The 27,969-nt window shown below is 41.9% G+C and overlaps 1 protein-coding gene across 3 annotated transcripts in view; it reads left to right on the top strand.

Moving 5' to 3' along the window:
• Window positions 1-7,864: 7,864 nt before the first annotated feature.
• The window catches only part of USP53 (ubiquitin specific peptidase 53), a 57,305-nt gene continuing 37,200 nt past the window's right edge, over window positions 7,865-27,969 (top strand). For all 3 annotated transcript variants that reach the window (XM_019534044.1, XM_019534043.1, XM_019534042.1), the window contains exons 1-3: window positions 7,865-7,958; window positions 22,496-23,251; window positions 25,448-25,540. In XM_019534044.1, coding sequence (XP_019389589.1) covers window positions 23,105-23,251; window positions 25,448-25,540 — 240 coding nt within the window. In that variant the 5' untranslated portion in view covers window positions 7,865-7,958; window positions 22,496-23,104. The remainder of the gene's footprint in view (window positions 7,959-22,495; window positions 23,252-25,447; window positions 25,541-27,969) is intronic.

Below are 27,969 nucleotides of genomic sequence, written 5' to 3'. Positions count from 1 at the left end.
ACACAGACTGATTAAAATGAATTTGCTCATATTTTTTAATTGATGTAAACAAGAAGGACCCAATGGACTTTTCAGTTTCACTATATCATAGTTGGCATTAAAAAGGAAATATTTGCCAAAATCTCTATAGTGCTTTACCTTAGACTTTGTAGATATTCACAATTTTTAATATGGGCCCAGAGATTGACTTTGTATTTGTATCCACTATATTACTTATAACATTTTTTATTGAAAGAAAACTCTTTTTAATTATCATTTTTGCTTTAGGCTACTTTCTGACAACAAATCTCAGCTCAAAATACAGGTGGCATAAGCAGTGTAACATCTCTGGCAAGGAATAGTCTCTCCTAGGCAACTTCTCTTGCCCTCTTTCTCTCTTTTCTCAACTGCAGTATTTCACTTCTACTAGCCAATATCCTAAGAGAAAGCAACAGTCCAGATCAGCAAGTTTACAAGGGTCCCGTAAGGATGATGCAAGGTTTAATGTGAGTACAATGCTTAATTAAGGATGCACTTTCAAAATAGGCATAAGAGATTCTTGCATTCATCTCTGATTGTCTGGGGTTGTAAGGATTAGCTTTAAAAGCAGCAGGCTAAAATGCCAGTCCTTTTGTTGCTTTGCTATTCCACAGAAGTGGATTGTTGGATTGGAAACTGCACTGTTCAGGAGAAAAGTTGTTCATTTGCAAGATTTATGCAGCTCCCTCCTATCTTTCCTTTGTTCCACAGAAATCAACACAGGCATACAACAGATCTTGTTCCAAGTCCATTATTATCAATACCCTGGGACAAGAAAGAAAACCAATGTTTTTCACTGCCAGGGTGAAACTTTAGATGACTCTAGGGAACTTGCATCTGACACTGTGCTGAGCATGTTAGCACTAGTAGAAAAATAGAGAAGAATCAACAGTCAGGTTAATGTACAAATAGAGGAAGAGCAAATCATATTGTATGTTTGTTGTTTTGCCTACAGGAAAGCAAGGAGGAAGAAAAAAAGATGGTTTATGTTCTGTGGAAGTGTGACTTCAGTTAATTTACAGGAAAATTAATGGGAAAAAATAGCTCCATAGAAATGTTCACCATTTGCTGGAAGTTAAGAAGTCATGGTGCTGTGCTGCACAGGTGGTCCCCAAGAACTCTCCTCCCTAGATCGAGTCTTTATAGCCTGTGTTTTCATTTCCCGTTCTTAACACTCTGACTTAAAACCAGATAATTCTAAACTTTCCAATCACTCCTGATACTTCCTGAGGCCTAAGACAGCTGGTCTGAACAAGATTATTCCTGTTTATGAATGACAAAAGTGTTATTTCAAGCAGAATTAATGTTCTTCATCTTTCATTCTTCACCTCTGCATTTCCTCATTTTCTTCCTGTCATCTTTGTTCACCTCTAATAGATTTTTCTGTTCTCCTTTTTTCTTCACCTGTTATTGTTATATAACTTCCCTTCTATCTTCCCACACCACTTCATTTTTTTTATTATCTCTGCTGTCTTGTCCTCTTCCCAGAGTCGTGTTTCCTATCTTTTTTTAGTCTGTTCACACCTTTACTTTTCTTTTATTCCCTCCCTAGTTCCCTGTAACAGAGTTATATAACAGATACATAAACACAGGCGTATTACAGGGTGCCTTTTAAACCAAGAGCCCTTGCTTAGGATTTATAATCTCTACATTAGATACAGGAGTCAGAGAAGTCAGCTGAACTGGGCAGGGACCTAGTTTGGGAAAAAAAACCCATGAGGGTTTAGTTAAAACTTTCTGGTAAGTTCCTCTGTGAGTAACTGGCTGACGAGTTTATAAGGAACCAAAAGAAAGCTACAGGCAGGCAGATAAGACCAAGCATTTTTAATTGTTTTATTTAAAATCCTTCTGTGACAACTGAGCGGGTCCTAAAGAAAGACTTCTTGATAGACTGTTAAGGCTTTATTTGATCTCTCCCAGCAAGAGTATCTTGTCACCATCTCTGTAGAATCTTTAACTCTGTAGAATTCCCCCTACACTTTCAATTATATATGTATATTGCTTAGTGTTGACAACTCTTGTAATTTTATTAAGTCTTGTGATTTGTGTTGTTTTACTTGTGTCCCCAGCTCCTGAAGACAAGTGACTATGTGAGAATCTCAGCTTTTTTTTAAGGCTGATTGGTGAAACAGAAAAGTTTGAAAACACGATCTGAATGTACCCTAAAGACTTTCAGAAATCAGAAGGCAAATAATATCATTTCTATCTTTTTAGCATGAATATTTTAAAGATAATTGATTAGCTAATATTAACATTAAGTCTACCATGGATTCTGGCTCAGTCTGTGAACTTTTTTTCTGCTTCTAAAGATAGGCATTATTTTTATATTTTATATTTGAGAACCCCAGAAATGGGTAGATATGAGTCCTACTCAAAGAGTATACAGCCTTGATTTCTCATAATACAGCCAAAAGGAAGGTAAGGGCAGAGAATAAACATGAATGTCTATGACAAAAAACAAATAGCTATTCAAAAAAGCATGTGGGCATCTTCTAACAGGCTCTTCCTAAAATCATTATTTCACTTAGCTCTCCTTCATTTCTAAGAGCCTGTTCAACAAGAGTTCTTTCCCTAAAAAATGTTTTTGAAGATGGAAATGTGATGAACTGAACAATAGAAGGATTTCCCAAGTTTACGGAGCAGCATAGAGGAACGTGCACAGGAAAAGGTACTCCAGTGATGGTATAACCATAATAGGTTACAGGATACTAGAATGAAACATTTTTTATGACGTATGAAATAGGTGTAATAGCAGAATTAGTTACTGGTGAGGAAACAGAATGTGACTAACAGTCAGCTTCAGAAGGAAATGTGGATGACTGTTACGGAAAGGTTCTGTCACATGGGTGTTTCAACCACATGTTGCAAATCTGAAACTCCTGGACTTTCAGCTTATTCACTGATGAAGCTGTCATAGCATGATGCAGCTTTAAGAATAAAGACTGTGATTGATTCAGCTGGGATGTTTGAGATTTTTTAAGATCTCAAACATTCTAGCTGAAGAATTCAAGACTTTTGAAATGGAAACAATTGCAGCTGGAGTTGATTGAAGAGTAAGTGAATCTAAAAATGAATCGGGATTAAACATAATTATTTGTAAGCAACACCGCTTTCACATGCAAGCATGATTCATTTTTTTCATATTTATTCTTCATTTTGTTTTTTATCCAATTAAAGTAATTGGAGTTTATTTACTTCTGTGTTTGCAGAGTTTCTATAAAAAAATGGACACTACTAGAATCAATAAAGTTTTGATAATTCACTGAAGTGAATTCTTGTCTTCTTACTGAATCTTATGAAATAGGGCACAGAGTTTAATAAAAGCAGCCCTATATTGTTTCAGTATAGGAAAATACTTTTTTGTATCTCCTGTGTAAATTTCAGAGGAATGTATATGCTCAGAAACAGCTGAATAGCTGAACAGAACTGTAATATACATATATATATATATATATGGCCTTAATCCGTCCGTCTGTCTGTCTGTCTGTCCATAACACTCTTGGGAGGCATGGCTCCTGGCAGGGAGCAGCTGTAGCCAGTGCTGTGTCAAGAATGCCCATCAAGAATGATGGGGGGGGCACGACTCCAGCACAGTGGGCCAGACAGATGCAGAGCAGGGAAAGGAAGTGGGGGTGGGGAGTGGCATGGGGCACGAGGCTGGACGTGGAGCAAGGGGTTGGTGCAGAGTGGGGTGGTGGATGGTGTGGGGCTAGACACGAAGTGGAAGGGGGTGGTGCGGGGCAAGATGCAGAGCAGCGGTAGCGCAGAGTGGTGGGTGGCAGTAGTAGCTACTGTGTGCAAGCTTCTCCCTCCCCACCCCCCAGTCCTGGGAGGCGTCAGCACAGTGTGGTGGGTGGTGGTGCTTTGTCCCTGCCCCCCCCCCATTCTTGAAGGGCAGATATAAATGCTGTTGAAACAGGCATAAATAACATTAGGCATTCTTGTATTTTCCTAACTTTTCTCAGCAGGATCCCCCTTTTATAGACAATTTTCCCTAAAACTTACATTGCTCTGAAACCCCTCTGGATAGGCCTTCCAATATATATAAAAAACACCCTTGCACAGATTCAAACTATTAGCTGTTTTCCCACATTTTTTTACAATTCCCTGAATCTTATTTTTTCTTTCATTTCTTCCAGTTTCTTCCTAATTTATTCAACTTTTTTGCCTCATTCCAGTCCTATGCTTCCCTAAATCTTGATGTTGGCCTGTCAGACAAGACCCAGCACCGTACCTGAATTCCTGGTGACCCTGGACGAACTTTTAGTATCAGTATGCCAGAGATAATGATAATAATAAAAAAATTACCATGCTTGGGCCCCCTTTCTGTCTGGGCCCCGGGCGGCCACCCGGTTTGCCCATGCCTGTGTCTAGCTCTGACTAGACTGTTCTACAACTATCCATTTATATCTGCCATTTAGCCTTCTGTTTGAACAGAGCACTCAGGCTCTGTTTTAAACATTTTCCTGATGTATAACTATAATTATACTCTACATAAATAAACTTCAATACCAAAAATAAGGTCCTATTCTTCCATCACCTACATCATGTACAATAGAGATCCTGTCTTGACAATAACTACAGCATGAAATCATTTACCCCCTGCGGTATTACTAAGCACTTGTACCACTTATTCCAGTTTAAAACTCTCCTTTTAGCTCATGTCTTCTTTCAGGCTTCCTGAGCCACCTGTGTTATACTCTGTCCAAATTGTGTGGATGGCTATATTAGTATCCACCAGTCTAAAAAAGTCAGGGAATCTTAAAATATATTATAATTAAAACCTAACATACTACATTTCCTCCATAGAAAAAGAATAGAAGACACCGGTGTAAGCCAATGTGGTTTCCTGAGGGCGTACTCAAAGGTTTGTTGTTAAAAACAAACCTGTACTGGAAAAAGTAAAGACAAACAAACAAGAAAAGAATACACAGAAAAGATAAGCAAAAAATCAGACTGAGGTCATAATCCTACATAGGGATACATTGATCCATGTGACTGTGCAGCAGTGCAATAAGCAAAACAAGAAAGGTTTATACAAATACATCAAAGGAAAAAAAAGTGCTTGAATGGAATCAGATCCATTGGTACATGAAAGAAAAATATTTAACGAGTTTAAAGATTGGGAAATTCTGAAATGTTAAATGTTAAAATCTGTTTTCAGGAGGAAAAAAGATAAAAACCAATAGTAAGTAAAACTAACTGTGTACTATAAAGAGTTGTCAAAAGAATACATAAATAATATAAATGGTTATAGAAAATTTGATAATATACATCCAAAGGTATTAAGGGATTTTTAAACAATTTCAATTTTTTAGCCAAGTCTCAGAAAACTTGGAAAGGCCTAGAAGACAGAAGAATAGCAAAGAACATACTGCCTATGGGAAAGAAATGAATGAACCTGATAGTTACTGGCTGAAATTGCAATTAGTTAAATTAGTAGAAACTGCTAAGGGATTTTCTTCTTACTGATTTTAGTATTTCTATTCTTTCTTAAATTTGACTTTAAATTAAAAAAAATTTAAAAATAAGGGGTCAAAATTGTTTTTTAATGACAAATTTTGTTGGAAGATTGAAATTTGGAAAAGCACTATGCAAAATGAAAGCATCCAGAAAGGTTATAAACAAGGGGTAGTGAAAAATGAGTAAGGTATTTCCTAATAGTGCTGTGTAATTCTACGGGGCTGATGTTGGGTGCGCTAATACTAAAGATTTTCAGATGGACTAAACAATATGTTAATTGCATCTGCATACAAATAATCTGGGAGATATTCCAAACACTAAAGACAGAGAAATATGAAAGGATATTGAGCTATTAAAAATATGGGCAGATAGCAATATAAACTTACTTTGGGGGGAAAAAACCCCTCTTAATACTTTTGCTAAAAAGGAATTCAAATCACAGATCTCCAACATAGAGGAACAAAACTGGAAAGCAGTAGCTAAGAGAGACCTTGGAGTGATATTAGGTAAGAATTTGCAGTACAGCATGGCAATAATCAAACTCACTGCAACTATAGTTTGCCCACATCTGCATGCTGGCCAACTCATTATGAAGCAGAAGGAAAATGTCCTCTGACTACATCTGGGATACTATATTCATTTCATGGATTCCCAGCACAGCGATTAAAGGTTTGAACTAAAGTCCATCGTAGCCTGTGGAAAGAATCCCTTGGTTTCAAAAGGCTTTAGCATCTACCCTAAATGAAAAGAAGGTACCGGGGCGCAAAGGAAAGCTTGCTCTAGATGTAACCATTATGTGCCTAAATGGTCAGGTATCCTAAAATAACAACTATGGGAGGCACCATATGGAATATATTTTAATTGCTTAACACCTACTCTGGGATGGCCCACACCACAGCTATTCCAAGGGAGGTAACATCTGGAGTCTGAAGAACAGTTTTGAACTGTTTTGTTCAAGAATTTGGGTAGGTCAGCATTGTGTAGATCAGCCCGAGTGCCCCTGACTGCAGGCAGGACCCTCGGGAGGTTTTGCCAGAGGAAAGTATAGGGAAGAGAGAAAGGAGAAATTGGAATGGGGAGGAAGGGAAAATGGAGGACGCCCCTCCAGGATGAGTTTGGCTCTCAAGTGAAGTTGTAGTGACGGGGTATGACACTTCTGTTATCTGTGACAGGATCACAGGGGTAGCAGCGCAAACATAGAGGGGTATTACAAGGTTTGCATGTCAGCTGACTCAAGGCAACAGGCAACCAACAACATGGGTTGAAACGGGGTTCTGGTCTATAGGCCCTCATGTATGCATATCCATGTGCATTTATGTGTTTGGGTGCATGCGTGTATGTGGATTTACGTACATGTATGTTCTTGGGTATGGGTGTATATGTGTGTGCATGTACATGTGTTTATGTGTGCAGGTATATATATATGTATGTGTGTGGATGTGTATAGATATGTGTGTTTATGTGCATGGGTGTGGGTACACTTGTGTGTATGTACATCTGTTTGTGTGGGTGTCAATGCATGTGCATAGGTACGAACGTGAGTGGGTGCATGCATGTACATGTGTGCTTATGTGTATGGGTATGTGTTCATGTGTGGGATGTGCATGTATGCATAAGTGTCTGTGTGGGTGCACATGTGCATGCACACATGTACTTGTGTTTGTGTGGATGTGTAGACATGTGCAATTTTTGTTTTTTTAAAGACATTTTTCCTGTTCCAAGCCAAATCAAGTCCAAAACTGAATCAGTCCAGAACCAAAAGTGTTCAACACGCAAACATCCTCCACCCCACCAGGGGCTTCAGATATGTCCAAAGTCTTTTGGCAGGCATCCTACATGCATAAATGTACACCCATATGTATGTACATATGTTAGATGTATGTGCTCCTGCGTGGGTGCATGCATGTGCATGTACAAGTGTTTATGTGTGGGTGTGTATGTACGTGTGTGAGTGGGTGTCTATGCACACGTACACGTATGTAGCTACGTGCCTGAGCGCGCAAGACCCGGGGCACGATCCATTCCAGGGTCTAAGACCGCACCCACCCCAGCCGCGCGCATACGCCGCTGCCTCCCACGAGCCGGAAGGGACACGCCCACCCCCACAGCTGGGGTGGGGCGCGGCGCTCCGACTCGCAGGTCTCCGCCCCTCCCCCTTTCGACCCTACCCACCCAGGGACGGCTGGGCGAGCCAAGGCGCGCATGCGCCCTGGGCGTCCCAACAGTCGCTTCTGGAAGAACCGGAGCAGTCGGGACTGAACGCGCACCCGAACCCCACCCCCGCCTAGTTCGTGCCAACGCCCTCCGCGCGTGCGCGGGCCCCTGCCCCTTCTTCTCCCCGCCCCCAGCTCGTGACTCAGGCTCCCGCAGCGGAACAGGGGGTGGAGCCGGGGGCGGGGCCGCAGCCTGAGCCGCAGCAGCAGCAGCCGCGGCCGGGCGGGGGCGATGGTTAGCTCGAGGGGCGCGCGGCAGCGATGGTGAGTGCGGCGGGGCCGGGCCGGGCCGGGGGCAGCGCTCTCCCCACCCCCCAACGGTTTGCGCGGGACGTTAACGGCGCCCGGGCCCCTGCGGGGGGACTGGGCCCCTCGGCGGGCGGGGGCGTGCTCCGCCCTGGGGACACCTGCGACCTCACGAACAGGTTCACGCCGGGGTGTTTCAGTGAAGGGAGATGAGACCTGATCATGAATTATTAAGGAAGAGCGAGTGACTGCGGGAAGACTCCTCTGCCCTTATGCGAGCAGGGGCAGCGTCTCCTCATCCCCCTCCCCCCCCAGCTCGGGAGCGAAGGGGTCGGTCTCCTGAGGGAGTGGGGACCCAGGGCATGTTTCTGTCCTTGCCATTACAGCAGGGTTTCCTCTCCCCTCCCCCACTTTTTTTAAGACTGGAGTGCACTCCCCTGCCTGACTGGTGTCAGGGAATCTGGTCAGGGAGAAGACTGCAGGGTGGGGAATAGGCAAAACCTGGTTTGCTCCTGTTGCTCTGGAAGCTGCAGATCTCCTGCTTGACGTGTGGAAGGTCAGGGTGTTAGGCCTGTGGTTGGGGCAGGGACGAGAGTGGTCTTGTATAGGGTTGAGGTGGTGTTGGTGTGGGATGGTTTGAAGAGGGACAGTCCTGCCTCAGGGGGTTGGACTAGGTCATCTCTGGGGGTTTGGTTCCTTCCAAGCCCCGCTTCTCTCTGACTCTAGCTGTGGGGAATTGTGTGCCCCCCCAACCCCCCTTCTAGAAGCCCACTTACTCATTATATGGTTGGGGGGGGGCAGCAGGCAAGGGCCTGAGTTTATGCTTACCTGCTTATTTCCTTGCTGCTAGTTGACACCCTTTAAAGGATCTAGTGCCCCTGCCTGCTCCAGGTTCCTGGCTGCAAATCACTGGAGTAAAGAAGTGACTCTAAACTAGTGGACTCATTTACAGTGGGCTGGTTTCTCCTGTTTCTTTCACAGCTCTGTCCTCATGGAGTGAGGAAGGGAAGGGGCAGCCTGGGGTATGAAAGTCGCAGGAGTCCAGACCCTGTTTTGAAAATAATATGTAGTGCTTCAGCCAAGAAGTGCTGCTGTTGCTTTCTTCTAGCTGCATGGTTTTGTAATGCAAGTAAGCAACAGGTGTGAGTTTTTAAAGCCAGCTTACTTGTTGGCAATCTTCTCTAAAATAACGATTGTTCAAGCATGGAAAGATGTAAGTTGAATAAATAGGTTTTTAGCAGGGAAACTTTTCATGCTGCAGTCTTTAGGACAGTTATTAGAAAATGTTAATGGAGGTATGGAGAACTCCTGGCGAGAAGGCTTAAAGCAATATTGCATTAAATACAAAGGTTGTGTTGATAGTCACATAAAATGTTTCTGACTATACAGAAGTACTCTAAGCAAGGAAAGGTACTTAAACAAATTATTTTAAAGCTTTGGTTCTTGAAGAAGATTCAGTTCAAGTAATCTTTATTTTTTCTCTTTTTTAATATTTCAGAGTTCAGCACTGAAATGAATTGGTCCCTGTGACCTAGAGAATGGTAGCCAGGAATAACACTGTGGTGGTGTTGTTGTTGTTGTATTGTGTGGAAATAGATGAAAGGATCTTAGTTATTCAGGGAGAAGAAGCAAGAATTAGAAACTTCCTAGATTAGCAGGTCCAGAAAATGAACTGAGCCAAAGGTAGTGCTCTGGTAACCTGCTTGAATGATGGAGGATAGTAATGTTATCCTTGGTGACTAAAAGTGTGTACCAGATGAATTGTTGAAACTAACTTTGCTTGCCTGCTACTGTCCTCGGAATGAAACAAGTGATTGAAGCTAAAATGCTATAGCTTTAGTGTAGGATTTAGAGAACAGATTAAGCAGTATCAGTGGATACTGCTGCCTCCCCAATCCCTTTCCATGAGTGTAATCTGTTACTCTGCCACCAACCTGGTTTAGGGTGTGGACAGAGGATCCCTAAGGAAATATCAGTATGTTAAGATTTTAATGGTGGGAGAAGCAGCAGCAGCAGCTGAGAATGGAAACTTTGCTGAAAGTTGGAGCGGGGAGGAAATGTTCTGAACAAAGCACCAAGAGTGATTAGAGTTATGAGAGCAAAGCTCAGAGAGTTTAGGATTTTAAATAAGACCATGGTTGCATGTGTTCAAGAGTTAGCAAGGTGAGGAAGGTCAAGAGTACCACAAAGAGATTGTTTGAGCCTCTGCTGAGAGTGGTGGTGCTAATTGCATTTTTGTATTTGAACTAAGTGAAACATCTGTTATGACAAACCCAAAAGGCAGCTTTGTTCTGGATGGTGTTTTGTAAACCAAACTACTTTAAAAACTGAACTGAAGAATAAAGCTGTGATTCTCAATCAGGGTACTGTGAGATCCTTTTAAGGTACTGCACAATATCAGCACTGTTAGGTGTGCAAACACCTACACACAACTCACAAGATGAACCTAGAGATTTCAAGTAGGAATTGATAGCATTAAAAATGTTCTCATCTGTTTTGTTATTTCTGAACTCTTTGCAGCTGAAGAATAGTTCTAGTAGTTTTTTGTGCTCAAGAAATGAGGGAAAGTTAAGAGCAGGCATTTTTTTAAGGGGTGCCTTGAGTCAAAAAACAAACAACAAAAAAAGGTTTTAAAATAAATAGTAGAAAATTAGTTCGTTGGTACAGTAAGGGTAGAACAGTAAGGCATTCATGGACATGCAGTAGACTTAATGTATTGTTGAATGACTTATCCTATTATAGTCAGTATTGATTTTATTCTGTGTTAAAACATTTACTCAAGAGCTTGTAGAAGATGCTTGATTTTGTTTTCAAAGCCAAGATAACTCTAATCACTAATTCTTTTTTTTTTTTTTTTTTTAAACTGTCTGGAATCAGATTAATTGCCTATGATGGCAAGCAGTGTAACTCAAAACTGACAGGTTCTGTGTAGAAATCCAAAATGTTGCGTTAACATCCTTTCCAGCTTTCAGTATCATTCTGTAGTTTCAGAACGAGGCATCACTGGATTTTCGTGCATGGAAAGAGAGTAACTGGGGCCTTTGTTTTATTAGCAGACAACAAGGAATGGAGACTTAAAATGTCAGTTTAAATGCTTCAGGATACACACATTCAGTCAGCCTTTATTGCAAGATTCCTGTGGCATTTGCTTCTCTTGGTAATAGTTTTAATAGATTGCTAGTCAGAAAGATGGGGTGTGATTGCATGTCCCAATTTTCATTTCATATTTCATTCATGGTGCACTCAGTCTGCTGCTTCTCATTTTTGTCACCTTGCTGCTTGTCTACTCAAGAGACGTTGTACCACTTCAAATCTGTTTCTAATCAAATTTCATTCCCTTTTTGGGGACCTTTCTTTTACCTTATCAGTTTTCAAATTAAATAACTACTATAGACATAGGTATGGGAAAAAAAACCAAACCAAATCCAGGTGACTCCAGCGTCTTCATGCTGTGTGTGACTGGCTTCATTGGCCAAGGAACTGAATGGGGTTGAAGCTAAGGCTTTCTTTCTGGTATAGTTTCTTTCCTACCCTTTGTATTGAGTTACTGGTCAGGGACCAAAAGGTACTTGGGAGGCGGGGAATAGATGTGATGTTTGCGACCCTCTCTATGAAGGGTAGAATTGCACCTCCAATTTAGTGCCACTGCCAACTGATAAGTACCCTAGTCATTGGGATATCTTTTAAGATGGTCATTGGCGCTAGGGACAAGTTACACACCAACTACTTTAAGTGATCAGGAACTGGTTTAGACTTGTAACAGAACAGAAGTTCAGTGCACATAAACCAGTTTCAAAATGACTGAAATTGATTTAAGATTAACCTGGTAGTATCAGACTTAACTGATTTAGGGCAAACTGGTTAATGAAACTTCTGTCCCAGACCCCTTCCTGGCTCAAGTTAAATCGGTCTCCCAGCCTTGGGTACTCTCCGAGCACTCAAACAGCCGTGCCGGTGGCTCTGCTATGACGCTGGCCAATTCCTTCAGCACCCTTGTGTGAAGTTTATGTGGGCCTGCTGATTTGACCACATCCAGCCCCTCCAAGTGCCCCTTCACTAAGTCTGCGCTAACGGCTGGTGTCCTTCCTATGTCTATCTGTGATCCAATTGGAAGATTGTCTTGATCTGTGTCTAGGAATACAGATGCAAAGAACTCATTGAAGAACTCAGCTTTTTTCCCCCCCCCTCTCTGTCACCAGTTGCCCTAGTATGTCCTGTAGTAGGGGTCCTGTGCTACCCTGTGTCTTCCTTTTGTTCCCTGTATAGCTGAAGAAGGACTTTTTGATGTCATCAGTTTTTGTCACCAGCCTAAGTTCTAATCCTGCTTTGGCCTTCCTAACCGATTCCCTGCAAGTGCGAGCCAGGGAGGTATACTCCTTCTTGGTAGCTACCCTGTTTCCACAGCCTGTATATCTCTTTCTTTGCCCTTAGGCTTTCCTAGACTTTGCTGTTCAGTCAAGAGGGCTTCTTGGCCCCTTTGCCCCCTTTTATTCGCAATGTGATTGTCTCCTGTGCCCATAGGATCATACCACCCTTCCTGGACCATCATTTCATCAATGCTTCTGAGCTTTAATGCATCACAAATCTCCTGACCATACTGAAGTTAGCTTTTCTGAAGTCTAACCTGCTGGTTAGTTTACCCACCCTTTGCCGGATAGTGAATTCAGTCAATTGATGGTCGCTATCCCCTAAGTTACTATGTACCTGCACATTCCCCACCAGGTGATCCCTTGTAGCTAATACCAAGTCCAGCAAGGTGTTTTCCTTAGTGGGATTGTATACCTCCTGTGTTAAATGGAGGCTCTGTATGCAGGTTAAGAACCTATGTGAACAGTTAGATTTGGCTGACTGCTCCTCCTAGCGGATGTCAGAGTAGTTTAAGTCACCCACAATAACCATATCTCTTGACTGTATGGCCTCTGAGAGCTGTCTAGAGAATTCCAGGGGTCTAACTCATCCTTCTGGTGTGGATGTCTGTAGTTAGACCCGCACTGCCAAGTCCCTTTCCCCCCGATCCCCTTGTATCCTGACCCACAGTACCTCGGTTTGGCTCTTCTCCGATCCCATCTCGATTATAGAGGATGTATATTGTTCCTTAACATGGAGAGCAACACGCTCCCTGCCCCCCCTCCTGGTTTTTCCCCACACTATCCCATCTGTACAACCTGTAACCCTCAATGCCTGCTGCTCAATTGTGAGTAGGGTTCCACCAGTTTCAGTTAGTCCAACCAGTTCGAAGTTATTGCTTGCAAGCAGATTAAGATCTGGCACAGTTGTTGCATGTATGTGCTGGAGATGGAGCTAAGGGAACAGGAGAGGGTCCCAGACTGCTTGGACTGGTGTGACCAAAGAAAGCGGAGAACTATATTTACATTATAAACGGTGGGAGTCTGGAAGAGCTGAGCAGAGACAACAGACTCTGAATGCATGAGAGTCCTGCCAAAGGTGGCAAGCATACTAATGTCAAGGAACCGAAAGGGGGACAAGGGGGTACAAGCATGCCTGTGAAAACCCAAGTAGAGATGAGGCCTGTGGAATCTCCACTCCAACACCTAAGGCCACCTGGTGATCCCCAAGAAGGACCTCCTGAATTCAACAATTGGTTCCTGAAAATGGCATCTTAAATTGAAACCTTGCGACTCAGAACCGATTTTCCCATAGGAAACAATGTTATAAATGGGGGATTGGTTCCTGAACCAAGGCCCGATACCCTGTTTTCACCAAAAATAACCCAGAATTTTGTACTCAGTCAAAATATAGATGAGTAATATAACTACTTTAGTGTGTGTGTGTGTGTATGTGTATATATATATGTGTATATATCAATCATTGACTTGGAAGGGCTTCTTTGAGGTAACTTTGCTGGACTTTTTGAAGGGCTCTTGGTTGGATGTTTTGGAGGGTTCTTGGCTGGATTCTTCTCAGGAGTCTTGACTGCAGGTTTTTTCTGGAGTCTTGTCTGCTTTCTTAAAGTAAGTGTCCAAAGAAGTTTGGACAGATGTTCTCCAGGGAGATGGATGACACAGTGACTTGTTCGCTGTCATGGTGTCACATCAGATCAAGCATTGTAAAGTTGAAACTGATGTCAGAAAGTTGAAACAGGATGTCAATTTAGAAACATTGTAAGTTCGAACCGTTGTAACTCAAAATGTTCTAAGTCGAGGACTGCCTGTACCTGACTGTAAGGAGATGCTCCACCCTCAGGATTACGTAACACTTATGCAAGTCTTTCTCTTCTCTTTTGCTTTATTCCATTTTAAGTTGGACTAAGCTATGGGTGCTCTCACTTCTCACTGTGTTTTACTGGGCTGTATCTTAGCTTGGGCAAGATTTTTGGTAGTTGTTTGTTGAGTGCTTGAGGTTGCAAACTGCAGTGTTCAATTACATGCCCGCTTCAGACTGGGGACTATTTTTGTTCAAGCTTTTATGACTTCCATGGCACCACCTTTTTCCCACCCACCTCCTCCTCAGCCTGGCAGGAGATGCACCCTGCCCTTGAGTGGGGGCGGTGGGGTGAGGGAAGAAGCCTGGCAGGTGCTTCCTTCTCCCACCCTCTGGCAGATCTAGGCTGGGGGCTTGTGTGGGCTGGGGAGGGGATTGAAACCCCCACCCTCCAGTGTACTACCTCTGGGCAGGGGCCTGGTCATGCCCCCTCTGCTTGAGCAGGGAATAGGGAGAAGCCTTAGAGGTTCAGTCTCTTCCCTTTGGCAGTGGCTGGCAGGTGTGCTCTAGCACCCCCCAGGTTCTAGCATGAACCACTGCAGGCATGTGGCTGCATCTCCTGAATCAAAAGTGAATGTCTGTTCACTTGCTTCTCAATTTAATCTCTGCAGCATAGACTAACCTGCAAAGACTGAGTCAATTCAGCCTTGGGCTTTCTGACTGTCTGTACGTGAGGATCATGTAGCAAGTTTAAAGCTCTTTGGCAGTTTCTGATGTTTAAAATACTTGTTACTTGGGTATTAACTGCCTTTTCTTCCTTGAAGAATATATCAGTTAGCTCATTTTAGATATACAAACACCCTCATAATTCTGTTCCTATAAATATTTTATTTCTGGAGCTAGGCCTGTTCATATTCTTAAGACCATATTCAGCAGCATGTCTCCTGATTAGGTCAGTCCCAAGCTTCTCTTGGGTGGAGGAGGGGTTGAAGTAGGATCATAAATTTATTCTTGAATGTGTTAGAGTATTATGAAATTTCATGTGCCTCTTACTATTATGATAGCCATTCAATTTTTATATTGATCATATCTATAAATACTCTGGAACGTAGATTGGGAATGTAGATCAAAGAATAAAAAAAACTGAGAAATTTAAATTGTGGCATTGGCTAGTGTAGAACTAGCTTTGATGAACTGCTTGCATTAGATCTTATAACTGTTGGTTTGGGATAAAGGAATGCATGCGTCATACAGAAGATTTTTGTTTCTGTGCCACCTGTAAAACACAAGACAAACTGGCTATCTATAAATACTTAGGAGCTGAATGAGATCCTTTTTGTTTTGAATAGAATCTGACACAGCTTTGTTTCAGAATAGTGTCGTCTTATACTTATTTCTCCCCAGCTAGGTCCATTTACAGTTTTCTTTATATATTCTTCCCCCACCATGCATACATAAATCTGATGCATCAAACCATTGGAAGACTGTATTTGCAGCTGTGAGGAAAAGGAAAATTGTTGTGATAAGTCTTCACCCGTGTTTGAGTGTGTCATTCTCAAATGGTTTCTGAAATAAATTAAAACAACATTTTAAAACTGGAGTGCATGTGTTTTATAGAAATGTTTAGCTGTATTTGGAATATGCTTGAATTTTGCCAGCATAGCTGTGTTAATGTGGGAAAAGAATGTCATGGTTATATTAGGCATGTCATTTAATAGAAATAGGTATAACTGTATTGGCAACCCCCCCTTCCAACAACCTTGTTGCCAATATAGCTTATTCTGTCTGGGGAATCACTTAAGCGAGTATTTCCCAAAGTTTGTGTATTAACACTCCACCATAGTACAGTGACCACTGCGGGAGGCAGGGGGGTGGGAAGGGTTGGTGATATTCTCCATTTGCCTCGAATTTCCTCTCACTGCTAATGGTTTCTTCCAGGAAGAAATAGAGGGAATTGTTGCCAGTGATTTGCATACTTTGGGGAGCTCTGGCTTAAGAAGTGGCCTGCTTATATCATTCACGTCTACTGGGAAATTTGCTGATATGTCTGCAGACCCTTAAGTGTAGACCAGATCACAGTTTCAAGGCTATACACGTTATATTAGCTGTTGTGCTGCTGCCCTGCCCTCCCCCTCCCCAATATGTATGAAGGTATTTTAGAGTGGAGGCTGCAGTAATGGTTATGTTAGTAGGGCCAGGATTCTGCAGCGAGTGGTACTCAAGTGAATTTCTTCATATGAGGGCCTGTTGGCGTCAGTGCAATTCTGAGCTGATGCAGGGGTTCTTTCTTGAGGTCTAGTGTTCCAGTGTTTTGCGGCCTAGGGTGAATGGATCTTTGCATTTAAAACTGGACTAAAAGATTCCTTTCACATTTAAAAATATTAAAATCATTCTCCAAAATTAGCTCTGGGGACGATTTTCTTTAATGGAGTATTTACAGAGCTAGTGCTTAAAGTGTCTTCTGAAACCTTGTTCCATCTTCCCCTCCTCCATTCTTTGAGTTTTTTCTGACTGACCAAACACAGTCCTACCATCTCATATATTTGAATTTACATGCACAAAGATCTGTTTTTCAAATCTAACTTTACCCACTGAAACTTGTTGACCTTGTCAGCCACTTGTGTGTTCAAATGCTGCCTTCCAGCCTCACTGGCCAGCAGTTTCTGTGCGTGTTTCTGTTATACAAGCTAACATTTGAGAAAATTCTTTCTACTGAAGTGGATGGTGCTACCTGTAGATGAGCCACAAATATAGCAAACTTTGGATCTAAGTAGTGGTTTTTTTTTTTTTAACAAAAGCTACTATGTTGCTGGTTTTATATTCATTGTCATAACCTCTGAGAGGAGCTTTTTAGACTAGGGCCTTTCATGTGCCTGGAACTGAATTATCAGGGCCAAAAAATTAGGATCAGTTTCTTGCAAAACTTGTTGAGCAACTTTTTTTTTGTTTGTTTTGTGCTTAAATTCATCCTCATATATTGTAGATGAAAGGCAGACTAGCAAATTAGTTGGCGTCCTAGTTGTGATCTATTTTGCAGATCTTTGTTATGTATTTAAGTAACCACATCTGCACTTCTGGCATGCTCACCCTAGAGTTAGTCAAGAGCAACTGCTGTTGGTTTTAGTAGATGACAGAAGTGTTTTGCCTCCTTGTTCTGCTGCATGTAGTTGACTACTTTGACTATGTTGTCCTGAATATCAGTCTTATGTTTACCTACATTTTTTTTTTAAAACTCTTTTTAGAAAAGATTTGAGGCTTGGCATTCGACTGTTCTACCTAGTTTCTCCTGGTAGTTAGGGCATAACAGATCCCTTACGGCTGTTAAGGAGGCCGTTTGCAGTGTGATGGTGTCAAAAGTATTTCTGAACCTTTATCACTTTGGCTAACAATGTGCTTCATATTAGATATGTTGTTTCCCAGAAGATTTATGGAATGAAAGGTACTTTTTTTTTTTAAGTCATGGTTTGCTTTTTCTTGGTTTTTGTGGATTTCTTTGCGCATTTTTGCATTGTGAAAGCAAATTTTGACCACTGTCCTGGTTAAAATAAATGTTTTTTGGCAGTCTGACTTGTACTCCTGCAAAACTTTTAGAACACTGGTTCTTAACCTTTTTTTGACTCAAGGCATCTTGTCATACTTGAAGCATTCCTTTATAACTTTTTTGAATTGAGTGGCACCCAATTTCAAAAACTAATTGAATAACAGGGCTTATTTCCTTGCAGAAGGGTGAGGGAGCAGCTAGGCAGGGAGAGCCTGAGTCTGCCTTTTATCTCGGGGGTGGGCAAAATGCGACCTGGGGACCAGATGCAGCCCGCCAGGCCATTCTATCTGGTCTGCAGGGCCCCTAAAAATGTAGAAAATGAATATTTATCAGCCCTGGGCTGCCTGTCATGCAGCCCTTGATGGCTTGCCAAAACTCAGTAAGCAGCCCTCTACTGAAAATAATTGCCCACCCCTGCTTTATCTGCTTATCTCCTCACACCTGAAGCTTGAGTCTGCTTAGCTCATCACACCTCACTTATCCCAGGCCCCCTGGTTGGGAGTCACTGCTTTAGAATAGTTTTTGAAAGAAGAATAACTAGAGATATGGAAGTGGAATATAATGCGACATGACATTTTCCAAAGGTAGAACATGCCAGGTAATATGCTTCTCTAAACGAAAGAAATTTAAGTAGATCCAACTTGTCTCTAAGTATAGCATTTGATACAGTATGTGATGGGTAATTTAGTTAAACTGGAAATGATGCAGGTAAGTGGGAGAATTGTAAGGTGGGTAAAGAAATGACTTAACAGGACAGAGCATGCATTTTGAGACTGATCATCTTTAGTCACTGACTGGCACAAAATAGGATTGTGCTAGTGAAATTTGCTGCAGATGTAAAGTATGAAAGCATCATGTATATAGAGAAGAAATGTGTATGCTAGAGGAAATATTAGATGACCTCAAAGATTGAAGTAATGGAAATAACCATGAACAATAAAAAAAAAATTAATGGTTGTATATTTGAGGAATAATAACAATTTCTGGTGGAAGTTTGGAGTTCATTATTTAGGACCAGTGGAGGAAGATGCAAACTAGCTTGCTTTTCCATTAATTAATTAATATGCTTATATGTAACTGGGAAAGGAATCAGTGCATTTCTAAGATGCATCAGGTGAGGTATTTTTAGGTGAGATTGGGAAAGTACTGCTTTTTTAATATAAGATGACCCTGCATATAAGACAGTTCCCCAATATTTAAGACTATATATTTGGAAAGTGTCAAAGTTTGCTTTGAATTTGCCCCCCTCCCACAGCCACAGGAGGCATAGAAAATAAATCCTAAGGGTCAGATAGTCCCCTTGCCTTTTGGCCTTTCTTCCCTAAATTCTCTTCCCATCACCCCCTTCTACCCCCTACCTTTTCTGTCAGACCATGTGCATGGGAACAGCAGGGAATTGAAGGGCAAATATGAAAAAAAAACCCACTGACCTTGAAATTACTCAGAGAGGTGGTGGAATCTTCATCCCGAGGGGTTTTTGAGACCTATCTGGACAAAGCCTTGGGTGGGAAGATATAGTTGGGGACAGTCCTGCTTTGAGCAGAGGGTTGGATTAGATGACCTCCTGAGGTCCCTTCCAACCCTATTTTTCTATGATTTGTCATAAACTTCATTGGGTTGGACTCTGGCAGAGTCCACATCACTTAGAGCCATGGTGACCCCACAGGTCAGCACTGCTCCAGATACCCTACTGCGCTCCCTCCCTCTCCCATAAGGATCCATGTGTTAATTAGCTCCTTACTCATGGCTGGGACCAGGTGTTCTCATTAGGAGTCTGGAATCCTCTCAAAAATTATATCCAGAGGAGGCACAAGATGACCTGGTCTGGCTCCACTTCATGCGGTGCAGGATCACACTACTTGTATACAGCAGGGTGAGAGAGGGGTGATGGAGAGATTCTGTGTCAACAACAGTTTGGGGCTCCATCTGGTAATATTTGCCAGACATTTAAAGTCGCTAAAGAAAGAGGAATCAATGGAAATGAGAGAGAAAGGTACAACTCAGCTGTGGGAGTGAAATGGAAGTTGAAATGTATTCAATGTAGTGGTTCCCCATGACTTGGAAAAAGTCACCGCTGAGGGAGAGGCTGTGCACAATGGGCACTACTCATCTGAACAAGTTGCTTGTGGTAGGTTCCCATCCCTGTGCAGACTCCTCCCTAGCTTGCTCCTGCGGCTATACAGCTGAAGGCAAGCAACGCCCGGGGGTGTCTGAACCCTAAGCTTCTCGGCGTGGGCCTGCATGTAGGATGTCTGCCAAAGAATTTGGAAGTATCTGAAGCTCCGGGCAGGGGTGGAGGATGCTTGCTGGTAGCAGGGCCACATATGGTTCTTGAATGATTCACATGGATTTGGAATTGATTTGACTGGGGGCACTTCTTTTTCGTTGGGGGGGAAGTTCCCAGCCATATGTTTGCTCAATGTGGGCCATGTACTTACAGATATGCTCAGTGCTGGCTGTATTTAATCAGCTTCATAGCTGGTTCCCATTACTACGCACCTGCTGCTTCTGGCAGCAGTTTAATGATAATGTATTTAATGCCGATGGGGAGCGGGGAAGACCCTTGTGTTGTATTCAGGTAAATGCAGCATGAGTGTTTATAGCTTTGAGAACTCATCTAGGTACTGTACAGGTCTGGTTGTCAGAGTTTGAAGAAGGGTGAATTCAAATTGGAGCATGTGTAAAGAACTCTACTAGAAGGATCAAGGGACTAGAGAAATTTTATTTTATGGGAGTAGAGGCCGAGCAGACTGCAAACAGCTACGCTGTCCCCAGAGCACGGGCAGCTCTTGGGGGAGGGGAGGCTGCTACAGCCATGCCAAAATTTGCCTTACCCTCGGTGTCCGCCCTTTGTGGCAGGAGTGGGACCCCTGCCTCTTCCCAGTGTGGGGGGGAGGTACGATGGCTTCACCAGGCCAGGAGGCTCCACTCCTCCCAATGCCCCTGCCGCAGCCTGCAAAGGTACACGGTGCCAGCCTCTTCCTAGGGCTGGGGGACTGGGCTGGGCTGGGAGACTCCACCCCTTCCAGCGCAGCCACTGATGCCATCACCTATGCCACGCAGATGCGCTCAACCCACCCGCTCTGAGCCCAGCTTCTCCACTGGGAAAAGGCTGGTGCAGCCTTTCCTGGTCCTGCCCAGCCCCTGGAAGAGGCTGGCACCATATGCCTTTGCAGACTCAGCTGTGTGGGGCAGGTGGTAACAGGGGCATTGGGATGGGTGGAGCCTCCTGGCCTGGCAGAGCCCAGGGCCCACCACCCCACTGGGAAGAGGTTGGTGCTGTGCGCATGTCTTGGCCAGCATCAGGTTAGTGCCTTGGTGTTCACATGCACCTTATAGCAGATCATGGGGGAGAGGCCACAGTTGTGCTGCCTCAGGCCTCTTACCCACAGCCCGCTCTGAAGTGCGTGTGCAGTTGCTGCCAGTACAGTGCATGCGCACTGTAGAGCAGACAGCGGGGTTGGGCCCTGAGGCCTCTCCCCTGCCCTTTGCATGCTGAGCAAAATGGCCTCACGTGCTGTTGTGGCATGTGTGCTGGGTTGCCCATCCCTGGTCTAGGAATTGGAACAAAGACACTTCTGGAGATCTCAGATTTCTTCTCCCTGGGGTCATTTTAGAAAAACAAATACTTGGGGCCCTATCTGACATTCTGTCTTCTGTACAGTTTTAAAAAGTAGTGAATTGTTTTGTCCAGGTCTGTAGTTGCAGCAAAATAATTACCACTGGTTCTACAGCATTGTAGCTACAAACATAATAGTCTGTCTGTTAAGTAACACTTAAATGACCTGCAAGTTTGGTGCAGTGGAAGCAAAATGATTATGATCATAGGAGTGAAGTTTCTCTTTTAAACTCTCAGTATATTTTTAACAGTTGGTTTCCATGCACTGCGGTGCCTGGGGTGCATTTCTGCTCCTCAGCTTAAGTGAGGCAAGAATTCTAGCTTGTTTTCTTTTCTTTGTCCTATGCACACCCCTCTTAAATTTTTCTAACCTACTAGGTAGTAATAGGTTTTGTTTTTTTTCTGCTGCCATCTTAAATGAGTAGGTTGTAGCATGCAGATGACTTGGTAATGCAGACCTAAGTGGATAATGCAGTATTTTGAGCATAAGATGTTGTCATAGCTAGTGTTAACTTTCTTAACCAGTCATATAATGAATATATAAAACAAACATCCTTTGCTATAAATTCAGAAGCCAGACTCTTGACTTCTGCACCAACCGTAGAATCAGTAGCTGTTGGTAATCCATGGCTCAGAAAATACTGAGCTACACGATGAAATTGTTAACTTGCTTGCTCTATTGCTGATAAGACAAAATTAAGGAGAATTCAGGAAATGCAACTGCCGTATTGTTGGAAAAAAAATGTTTTAATAGTTTAATAATACAGGGAATAGAATAGTGCTTAATGTAAAAACAGTTCTGCGACAAACTGAAGCAATTGTTAATTAATTAGTTTGACTTTTAAAACATAGAAATATGTTTTAAAGTGCCGTGTGAATTAAGACTTACTTCAAAACATGGAGGTTTTGATTTATTATCATTAAACTTGACATTTTTAAAGAGAAGAAATGGGTATAATACAACTGTGCTCTCTGATTGGTTTTTGTTTTGTTTTTGGAAGGAGACGCTTAGTGTTAATGGATTCACACCAGCATCCTTTAAAAATAATCCTATTATGTTTACTCACAGAAAGTGTGTATTTTTCTGGATCCTGACTATAACTGATGACTACAAAGAAGTTAAAATAATCAAACCTTTTCTTGTTTGTATTATTTAGTCATGTTCTTTTATTTAACTCATAGTTTTAACATAGTAGAAAAGGTTTTTTAAACCTTTTCTTTTTTCTCTTGCAGATTTACTGGGAAAAGAAAAAAATAAAAGGCAGTCTTCTAAACTGGAATACAGTTCATAATCCATAGTAGAAAAAGCCCATATCATTAAAAGGAAAAGGAAGACTCAAGGAAATGGGAGAACTGGAATATAATGCCAGAGAAGAATTTTCTATTTTTATAATATACAAAGGCCATAGTGTTAAGAATTCACTTTCAGCACATGATTTGCAGTAGTACTTTGCTTCAGATTTATCATAGAAGGAAAAAGTCAGCTACTGTACAATTTGTTGAACAAGAACTTTTGCTCCAACAAAGTTGGATCTTCACAATATTTTAACCTGAACAGAACATCATAAGTTTTATGGGTTTTTCACTCTTTTTTTTTTTTTTTAGTCTCCAAAGTTAGTCAACTTTGTATGGTTATAAGTTTAGTTGACTGACTGTTTTGATAGATAGCCAACAGCTGTGAAAGGAAGTCAATACCATTATGCCGTCTGAACAGAATGCTATCACTTTAAGGAAATTCTCTTAAGCCTTCCCTTTTGCCTTGTACACATCATATTCTTAAGTATTGTAATGTGCAAATAGCTTGGTTTATACACAGTTAACTTGTTGTTTTTTTTTAAAATAATGGCCTGGGCAAAATTTTTACGGAAACCTGGAGGTGGTAACCTTGGAAAAGTGTACCAGCCTGGAAGTATGTTATCTTTGGCCCCTACCAAAGGTTTATTAAATGAACCAGGACAAAACAGTTGCTTCCTTAACAGTGCTGTACAGGTAAGAAAATGCTGTCATTATTCTTTTAAATTTTATTTAAATTTCTGGTCACAAGTCTGTGAACAGAAACTTGGGTTGTTTTCACAATCTAGAACGTGTCTATTTGGAAAAGTTACCACTTTAATATACACATTCTTTTTAGTGTGGAAATGTAGAAAAAATTCCATTGAATGGTGTTTATTGTGCTCCTCATTTTCTTAAACTGATCATAATGATGCTAGTAGCATTCAGTGAAATTAAAACATCACCTGGTAGAATACATCTATTTCCTGAACCAAGTGGTGCTTATTTTAGAGAACCTTGATATTTATCAATATTTAATAGGTATTTGTTTTTGAGGAATAAATTAGAACTGCTAAAACTTGTTTCATTAAAGCTAGGTTAAGGCGGACTGAACAAATGGGAAAAGTACAGTACTGGTATTTTAAAAGTTGTTAATCTGGGCAACTTTGATCAGATGTATAGAATATATTTCATTTAAAATTTTAGTAAACAATACCACTTAAATGTAAGGAATGCTGTTTTATTTGTGAATCTCTCTTGGATATTGCTCAAATCTGGCAGCAGCTACTTCCAGTAAATGTCTGAACTGAATTTTAAAACTTTTATGCCATGTAGTAATATATGTAGTCTTGGTAATTTTAAAATACCCAAGATTGCTTTCTTAACTAGATCACCGAGTAGCTAATCTTGTACTGAATGGAGTTGCTTTAATTACCATCTTTTGCAAGCTTAGAACACGAATCTGTGGGATGTACTTGCATGTTTGAATGCCTTGAACTAGTCAGAAAACCTGTGATTTAAAAAGGAATTCGGAGACCTGATCATAATCTCAGACATGCATGTATAGTGCAGCCCCCCCATAGAATATATGAGGGAGGAACTCCTACATATTCTTTCTAAAGAAATAAAATTTGCTCAAATCCAAGAACAGGTTTTCCCCCAATTTAACATGGTGGGAGCCCCTTGTCTTGAATTCACGTTTGAAGTGATGTGGAGATGTGCCAGAGCTACAGCAGCTGCCTTAGCCCCAAATCTGGGTCAGGGTTACAGGTGCAGCTGTGCTACCCGCTGCTGTAGCCTCCTGTCTTCCCTCAACTTGCAGCATCCTCATCGCTCATCCTTCCTTCGGCAGACCCCATCTCTGCTTGAGCGTGGGGCAGGTAGCGTGTGGTTGCTCCAGCCTTATAGCAGTGGTGGTGATAGCTCAGCCTGAGCCTGGAGCTGGAGCCAGAGCTGCCACATCACTATTGCTGGTACTGATCTAGGCTGGGGCTGGATTAGATGCATCTTCCATGCCCCAGGCTGCAGTCGGGAATGAGCCTGCAGGACCTGGAGCAAGGATAAAAGGCAGCAGGAAGGGAGGAGGAGCAGAGACTGTGTTTGGGCTAGGGATGTCAATATTGGATAAAAATTATCCATTTTAACTTCCTCTAATTCCATTGGTTAACTGATAACCAGGGATCTGGGTTTTTCATTTGCCATGGTAAAATGTGGTAAAACACAGGTTTTTCTCACTTTAAGGAGGAAAAACCTGGGTTTTCTCTCTATATAGAGAAAACAGTGGGAGAACCAACCAAGCCACAGTAGCACTGAGCTTTGCACAGGGGACTTACCCTCTTGAGAATTATGAGCATGGCTGAGAGAGAGTTCAGGTATCTGTTCATAGTGAGTAAAACTTGCCATATCATACAGGCAGGTACATGAGTAGAGTGGGGAAACCCTTTAATTTTTACAAAATCAGTGAATTATTTTCATGATCTCTGAAAGAAAAGTCTCATTCAGATTGGAATACATTGTTTATGAAGTTCTTCATTTGAAAATGCATAGGGAAGGGAAGCTTAAAGTTTAAAAAAAAATTAAAATAATAAAAAAGGTAGATTTGTAGTAGTTTCTGCTTTGCACTGCTTTCCTGGTAATGATTCCATTTAATCTCCAATTAATTAATGTAATCCCTGCAAACCAGATTTGCCTGTAAATCATTGAGTAGTAGTTATTCCTTGAACCTCCATTTTCATTCCAAAAGAATGGAAAAATCTGCAATTCTTTTGGTAATTAACATTTTTTTTCTTTTACATATTGCATAAAGTAAAATACAGTAAGTTTAGTAGTTGGTAAATTTATCTAAAGGTTTTATGTGTGCAACCTTGTAAAATAGAATTCATATTTTCTATTCTAACTTCTTTTCCTTTTTAGGTTTTATGGCAGCTTGACATATTCCGACGGAGTTTAAGAGGTTTAACAGGGCATGTTTGTCAAGGAGATGCCTGCATATTTTGTGCATTAAAGGTAAATACTGAATATTTCAAATGAACAGTACATCAGTTTTGTATTTGGAATTCTTTCATTTGTTTCACAGTGAGGAGAATAGTTTTCTTCAGGGTAATGTAATGCTTTCCTGAAACTAACCATTCTTATACCAGTTCAGTCTGTTATGAAAGAGACTGCTATATTAATCTTCAGATGTGCAAGAACAGCAGCAGATGTTTTGAAATCAGTTTTTGTTCTCAAATATACCTTTAAAAAATAAACATGCAGAAACTGTTTTTAAAAACCACTCGGAAATGGTTTTGTGTTAGAAATTTGAAAATTTTTAATATAAAAATGAAGTCATAATGTGTATTAGGTTTGTGTTTTTATTTTATACTGTGCTTGAATACTTTTTAAAAAATCCAGTCTGGTAAGATCTTAAGGCAGTTGTAACAGTCGTCAGCTTTCGTCTTGGGCGCTTTTCCCCCTTGAAAGTAGTGAATGGTTACTGTAGTTATTGGGGAATTGAAATAGAGTTCAAAAGTGCTATGTGTTTGTACACAAGGATCAGATCTGCATATTTCAGTTGTATGAATTTCACACTGAAAACTGCTTTGGATTCTCTTTGACATTCATAAACAAATGCTCTGTTCTGCATAGATTTTTATACTTCCATCCTTATCACTGGTATTTGAACCCCTGCTTTTATTGCTGGTGAAAATACCTGCAAGTGTGAACTAGTCATAAGTAATCTTAAGCATAGGGAGAAAAAAAAAAGTACTTTCATGCATTTCACTTAATTTTTTTGTTGTTGTTTGTGTTGCCTTGGTTAATTTAAAATCCGAGAATAAAAATGTCTTGGAAGCTCTGCTGTGATGCTATAGGATGGCTAGTAAGGTCTAGAACTTAGAGGAATGAATGTTACAGGGAGAACCTGGAAAAATACTGTGTAGAAACAGTCTAAGTGAGGAGATGCTTTTTGCCTGTGCTTCATCTACTCTCTCTGTGTGAAGATAAGCCAGCTTTTTAGTAGAAAAAGCCTGAAAAAGAACTGTTTAGTAGGGCTTTGTAAAGCTTCAGTCACTGATTTGATTCAGCCCAATTCAGTAGCCAAATCCCTGAATCCGAATCTAATCAAGAGACCCTTTAATCTTTCTGAATCGAATCGGAACCCTCCGAATCAATTAAAAAAGATTCAATAATTCAGACACAGACAGAGCTTTAAATGTTTTTGCTACATACCTCAAGGTATCAGGCAGCTTGTGAATGCTGAGATGGTGGGGTGGCTGGAGCATCCCACAGGAGCGTGGCTGGGTCCCCAGTGTGCTCAGCAGCAGACCCAGAAGTGGACCAGAAGCACTTCTAGACCACTTCCGGGTCTGCTGGGGAGTGTGTGGGGCTGGCTTGGTGACTGGTGCCTCCTGGGTCCAGGGGGGTACATGGAGTCTCCCTGCAGCCAATTGCTGAGCTAGGGGAGCATGGTGGGGCCCCCCTGCATGCTTGGTGATGGACTTGGAAGAGGACCAGAAGTATTTCTGGTCCACTTCTGTGTTTGCCACCAAGCACGCAGGGGGCCCTCCCACACTCCTGTGGGATGCTCCATCTGCCCCAGCATTGCAGCATTCATGAGCCATGCCTGGTACCTGGAGGTACGTTGAAAAAATATTTAAAGCTGTGTCTGTGGCTGAATTGCTGACTCTCTGAATTGGCATCGAATCTTCATAGAATCATAGAAGTAGGGTCAGAAAGGACCTTGTAGATCTTCAAGTCCGACCGCCTGCCTGGGCAGGATTAAAAACTGGGCTCAAATGATCCTAGCTAGGTAGGCATCATCAAGCCTCTTCTTAAAGACCCCCAGGGTAGGAGGCAGCACCACTTCCCACTTGGAAGTTGGTTCCAGATCCTAGCTGCCCTAACTGTGAAGCAGTTCTTATGGATGTCTAATCTAAACTTCCTCTCCAACAACTTGTGGCTGTTATTCCTTGTTTCCCCTAGCACCCCCTGGCATAACAAGGTCTCTCCCAAACCCTTCTAGTCCCCCTTAGTGAGTTTATAGATGGTCACCAGGTCCTCCCTCAGCCTTCTCTTGTGAAGCTGAACAGGTTCAGGTCTCGCAGTCTCTCATTGTAGGGTCTACCCTATTGTCCCCAGATCATGCGGGTGGCCCTCTGGACCCTCTCAATGTTGTCCACATCCCTCCTGAAGTGGAGCATACAGAACTGGACATTAGTATTCCAGCTGTGGCTTGACCAGTGTTGCATAGAGGGGGGAGGATCACCTCGTCCCTGCTAAAGATGCACCTGTGGATGCACGGCAAGGTCCAGTCAGCCCTTCCAACCGTAACCTGGCATTGTCAGCCCATGTTCATCTTGGAGTTAGTAATGACTCCAAGATCCCTTTCTGCTTCCATGGTCTCAAGAAGGGAGTTTCCCATCTTATAAGTGTGCTGCTGGTTACTACTGCCCAAG

This window comes from Crocodylus porosus, unplaced genomic scaffold, assembly GCF_001723895.1.
Source record: "Crocodylus porosus isolate Cpor-Errol unplaced genomic scaffold, CroPor_comp1, whole genome shotgun sequence".
In the NCBI taxonomy this organism is placed as follows: Eukaryota; Metazoa; Chordata; order Crocodylia; family Crocodylidae; genus Crocodylus; species Crocodylus porosus.
Note: the sequence above shows the minus strand (reverse complement) of the source record. Positions and strands in the feature narration are given on the sequence as shown.